Source organism: Anoplophora glabripennis, unplaced genomic scaffold (assembly GCF_000390285.2).
Source record: "Anoplophora glabripennis isolate ALB-LARVAE unplaced genomic scaffold, Agla_2.0 scaffold544, whole genome shotgun sequence".
NCBI lineage: Eukaryota > Metazoa > Arthropoda > Insecta > Coleoptera > Cerambycidae > Anoplophora > Anoplophora glabripennis.
The window spans coordinates 76,676-82,799 of NW_019416663.1; the positions used below are offsets into that span (position 1 = coordinate 76,676).

Genomic DNA, 6,124 nt, shown 5'->3' on the forward strand with positions numbered 1-6,124 from the left:
AAAGATCATACCTTAAAAATTAGTCCTAGTGTCAAAAAATGTTACATAACGTATCTTACAGGTTATATTACACAGCCACACAAAAAAAAAAGGTTGTCGAGTCTGAATGTCTAACTACCACATGTTTTCGGGGTCGCTGAATCCGAATCCGTGATCCATTTAATCCTATCACGTCAGGTTTTATCGATAACCCCATATCACTTCATAACCCAAGCTAACAAGTCCTATTATACACAACGGTCCTGTAAAGGGAGCTGTCCACCCACAATAACCCCATAATCCTATACATTCAACCTCAAACTTCCTAACCCCATAACCCTGCAATCCCATAACGCCATAACCAATAACTCCAATAACCACGTTACTCTGTAGTTTGACTTGATCTCTCATCGCGGGAAGGCTTCATAAATACAGGGTAGCCCATCGAAAACGTACCGCAAGGCATTACAGGGTAGTAATGAACTAATAATCCAAAAACAGGTAAAGTTTACTTTTGAGGGAGACAACTTTTGGCGCAAAAAGCATAGCCATCCCCCAAATTTTTTAAAATGGGAATGGGGGTCAAGTGGAGGGTCATTAGAAAGGGCTTTTAATTCTCTATACATCGATTCTTACTTTTTGAAAATCGATCCATTATTTTATAAAATATGCAGCTTTGAAAATACGTACAATATTTTTGACGAGAAATGCGAAAATCGATTTAATTTTACTTCAAAACTTACGGTTAAACTTACTTGGAAAATTCTTTCAAAAGAATTCGCTGTTTTTTTTTCTGATTTGCGAATTCTTTAGCCTGATTTTGGTGAGCAAAAAATTGTCCGCTTTTTGTTTCGTATTTAGATAGGCCACAAGAAGTTGCTAGATAACTGTCTTGTGACTTGTAGTTGAAGAGTACCAATACTGCCGAGTCTTTTAAATTGATTAATTATGGTGTACTCAATTCCAGAAAGAGTAGAAATTATTGAGCTTTTTTTCAAAAACAATGAATGCGGAAATCGGGTCGCCGAACTGTTCAACCAACGGCATCCTGAGAAACATGCGTCTGGAAAAATTGTTCGCGAATTGGTGGCCAAATTTCGCGAAACTGGCTCCGTTCATAACAAAAAGAGGCAGGTTGAAAATCCGGTACTAAATGAACCTACGGAAATAGCGGTATTGGGGCAAGTGGCAATGGATAGTACGCTGAGTACAATGCAATTGGCTACTGCGACAGGAGTGAGTCGTACAAGTGTCCAACGAATATTAAAAAAATACAAATTCCATCCTTATAAGATTCGGCTAGTGCAAGAGCTAAATGAAGACGATTTTGATCGTCGTTTGCAATTTTGCGAAATAATGACTGAACGAGCGATAAACGATAATTTCCTCTTTAATGTGTGTTTTTCGGACGAGTGTACGTTCTTCTTGAATGGTTTAGTGAATCGCCATAATTGTCGTTACTGGGCTGATACCAATCCAAGGATTTTCCATGAGACACACTCCCAACACCCCCAGAAGTTGAATGTATGGGCAGGTATTTTTGGAAATTCCATTGTAGGTCCTTTTTTCCTTCCTGGAAATTTGACAGGCGATATGTACTTGGATTTACTACAAAATGTCATCGACCCAGCTCTAACAAATATCATAGAGGACGACCCTGCTTACAATGAACACGAACTGATTTTCCAGCAAGACGGAGCTCCTCCACATTACTCGCTCAATGTGCGCAATTACCTAAATGAGACGTTTCCAGGACGCTGGATAGGACGAAGAGGTGCAATTGAGTGGCCCCCTCGGTCACCCGACTTAAATCCTTTAGATTTCTTTCTCTGGGGGCACATTAAAAGCAAAGTTTACAGCACTCCACCTGATACCTTGGAAGATCTGCGAGGACGAATCATTAATGTATGTCGCGAAGTAACACCGCAAGTGCTCCAGAATGTTCGACAACGGTTTGAAGACAACCTGTATCATTGTATGCAAGTTGGCGGACAACATTTTCAGCATTTACTTGACTAATACCGTAAGTTTTGAAGTAAAATTAAATCGATTTTCGCATTTCTCGTCAAAAATATTGTTCGTATTTTCAAAGCTGCATATTTTCTAAAATAATGAATCGATTTTCAAAAAGTAAGAATCGATGTATAGAGAATTAAAAGCCCTTTCTAATGACCCCCCACTTGACCCCCATTCCCATTTGAAAAAATTTAGGGGATAGCACCCCCACTTAGGGGGTTGAAGATTTTGGTATGCTTTTTGAGCCAAAAGTTGTCCCCCTCAGAAACAAATTTGACCTGTTTTTGGATTTTGCCGAAAAGTTCTTTACTACCCTGTAATGCCTTGCGGTACGTTTTCGATGGGCTACCCTGTATAATATATTTAGCGCTATAATCTTCCAACCTCCTAACCCCATAACCCTATAACTCTATAACCCCATAACCCTATGGCCTCATAACTCCAATAACGACGTTCCGTAGTAGGTGGAAGACGTCCGAGACGGGGTTTCGGATGACCAGAATCGGCGGCTGGTCAAGGTGCGAAAGAGGGCCCCGCGGCAGAGAATCTAACGGAGATTATGAAACTGGGAGCCAATAACGATATAGGGTTATGGGGTTAGGGGTTTGGGGATTATAAGGTTAATTCTGTTTATAGATTCCTGATATATACCGCGATTAGAGAGCAAGTTAACCTACTGAATTACGAGGTTATTGGAGCTATCGGTTATGGGGTTACGGGAATATATGGTTATGGGTTTGTAGGTTTGATGTTGAATGTACAGGATTATGGGGTTAATGTGGGTGCACAGCTTCCTTTACAGGACCGTTGTGTAATAGGACTTTATAGCTTGGGTTATGGGTAAAATCTGAAGTAATGGGGTTAAATGGATCACGGATTCGAAAAACATTTAGTAGACATAGTCTGACCTTCAGACTCGAAAACCATTTTTTTATGTGGCTGTGTTATCAATGCTTTTCTTCCAGATAATAAGAAATTTTGAATTATCGTGGCATCACGAGGACATGGTATTTTCTGGACTGTTTTTATATGGTATCGAACGTCCTCTCAGGATAAGAGTGAAGGAGGTTTAATAATAAATATAAATTATGTTATTTAAAGTGATGACAAATATAAATTTAACAACTTTGGTAGTGGTATATAGTTTTCAAAAACTTTTTAGTCAATATGTATTTTTAATTATGAATAATAAACTCGTATAAGCATTTAAATACATTTATTGAGTACATATCTTCAGGAGCATTTAATGCATTTCCAACAATTTGTGATTGTGATTTGATTTCTGTTATTCGCAATTTCTAGTCTAATCTTTTATATCCGGTTAGATGGAAAGTATAACTGGTTGCATAATACTGAATATTTTCCTTATAATTTTTGAAATACATTTAAATTAAATAGTTGGGCAGAAGACATAATATGCAAATTAACTGCGCTTAACATAAACAATTCTATAAATATTTGTAGTGCAGTGATTTGAAGAGTCTATTGTGTCGTTTTTTTTTTTGGCATAGAACCAGGTCAGACATGGTAGGTTTTATTAAGCATGTGATTGGGAATATGAAATCGTTTTTTACGACATTTTTTCTTGGTTGTTTCGTGTACACAATCACCTAATTAAGAAATCGCACAAAGTCTGGTTTGGTTCATATAACAATAGTAATTGTAATAACTGAATAAACCAAAGTTCGGTCACTATTTGTGCAATTGATTATACTGGAAAACCTTTCCTCTATAGTTTGTACAATATCTGTTGAGATAGAATTCCAGGAAAATAATAAGCCAATAAAGTTCTGTTAACGGAACTACTGTAACAATTTACCGCGGCAGGGGCGCGAAATTTTTCGCGTTATTTTCTGAATATTAAAATATGTATAAAGTAGACTTCATTTTTTCGACTGGAAATTAAATTCTTTTCTTTTATTTTTCACCTCCATTGTTTTATTTTAATAAGAAATTACACTGAAAATGAACAGGACTATACACTTACGAAGAAACAGGCCTTCGTAATTTCAAAACACAGTATGCACTACAAGCTACTACGGTGAACGCCACGCTGCCAATGTCTGTCTACCTCGGGTGTCGAATGCGATTAATTCCAAGAAACTGACGAAGGGGTCTTCTTGGAATTCTATTTCAACAAAGGTCGTACGGACTATACTGACTGTAATTATTTATTTGTGGCAGTTTCAGTTACTCTTTTTGTAGTATTTGATTTTAAATAAATAACGCCTTTTCTCAAAAAGGATTGATTGATTTTATTAATTAATTTTTACTTAACCAAGAATATCTCGCACTGAGAAAGTAGATAATAATTCTTCACGAGTACACTGATATGTGATTATTATGTAGGTGATGATGAATTAATTTCTCAGTGTTAGATATTTCTGGTTAGGCAAAATTAAATTTACAAAATCAAACTTGGTTGATCCTTTTTGGCGCAAGGGTTATTTATTTTAATTTGTTTATTTCCACTGTGGCATAAATAAATATACCCAATCAAATGAAAAGATTAACTTTTAATTAACACATATATCTACCTATTTATTTAAGTTTTTTATTTTTATTTATGTATTATTGAAAATTTTGTGACATCATACAAAAATTCACTATCGACAATTAAATTCATAAAGAAAAGTTCGTTTGATATCGTTTTTTAAGAGATTGTATGAATGCAAGAAAGGTTTATACTGTACAAAATTTTTTAATTTCATCTTAATACTAAAATAAATTATAAATTTAAATAGGTAGCATTGACATTTGAGTGTTTTCATATTTAAAATATCAAATATTTGACTAAATATTTGATATATAAAATTAATAAGTCTATAAACTAGCGCTAACCTCAGAATTTACTTCGCAATTTTAAGAATGAAATCGTTTGTATTTATTATTGTTTTTTAAAAATTTAAAAATATGTTATTAAAAATGGTGGTTTCAATAATTCTTGTGAATAATATTCGATTAAAAATGTCTATATCTGCGCAGCATTATTTTATTTCTATCAAATAAGTCAATTTTTTTGTGAATTAGATTTGTATAAAAAGTGTATTAGTCATCAAGACTAATAAAATAATTTATTACACGAAAACAGTTAAGAACACAAATCACTGAAATAAGCCTTTACCTTTATTATAAAATAAGAGCTGAAGTGTAAAAAAATATGAACGCTTTCTTTTAGGGGTGATGGCATTCATCTCATTTTTATAAATGCACATCAAATTCCATTTAAATCGCATACAGCGTTTTACAGTTGAATGAAAAAACTAACACATATTACTAACCTCGACTGTATCGATTTATTTGCGAATCACCCTATATAACAAGGAGCTAGAATGCATCTTATGATGAAGTTTATTTCGAGTGATTAAATGACACTTTACTTCTTAAGTATATGTTTTACACTCGATCTAATATAATAAGAATTACTTCACTGTGTATCCGCAACGAAAGTTAGAATAACACATTTAGATTTGACTCTTCACTGGATATTATTTTTATAGATTAATTTACTACAAAAATCTTAAATGTAACTGATATCTTATTAATTCTTTATTTTTTGCAAGATTTAATAGTAGATGAATAGTTAACAACGAACGAAAAAACGAGGACGACTTTTTTTAAACGTTTTCTAAATATTCTACTATTTTTCAAAAATAGAATATTGTCGTAATCTATGATCGGAATTATTTGTAACATCGACATGGGTCCTCGGGAGTTCTAATCGAGCCCCACGTTGGGCGCCATGTCGTGGAATATGATCTGAAGTGCCTAATTGTTGAGAATTGTGGGGCGATTCGGTAACCTGGGCTCGTCGCGAAGACGTTGAAGCAGAGCTTCGAGCCCCACGTCGAGCGCCATGTCGTGAATTATGATTGTTTAGATGGGTTTCCTCAACATGGGTCCGCGGTGGAGATCAAAGAAATTCGAATTGAGCTCCACTTTGGACGCCAGGTCGCGCTAGGTTCTCAAACGACTGTGGTCTGTGGTGGATATGGCCTACAGACGTGGTGTCTAGGACACGAGCTCGTGGGGGAGATCTCGACGACGATGGTCGAGCCCCACGTCAAGCGCCGTGTCGGGTTAGACTTTCTAGATATGGTTAGGCGGTGATCGAATGTTCGGGGGAAAT

The 6,124-nt window shown here is 35.5% G+C and overlaps 1 protein-coding gene across 2 annotated transcripts in view; it reads left to right on the forward strand.

Moving 5' to 3' along the window:
• Positions 1 to 3,142, forward strand: part of LOC108911835 (cytochrome P450 CYP12A2-like) — a 28,151-nt gene extending 25,009 nt beyond the window's left edge. For both annotated transcript variants that reach the window (XM_018716876.1, XM_023455186.1), the window contains one exon: positions 2,961 to 3,142. In XM_018716876.1, coding sequence (XP_018572392.1) covers positions 2,961 to 3,068 — 108 coding nt within the window. In that variant the 3' untranslated portion in view covers positions 3,069 to 3,142. The remainder of the gene's footprint in view (positions 1 to 2,960) is intronic.
• The last annotated feature ends 2,982 nt before the right edge of the window (positions 3,143 to 6,124 follow it).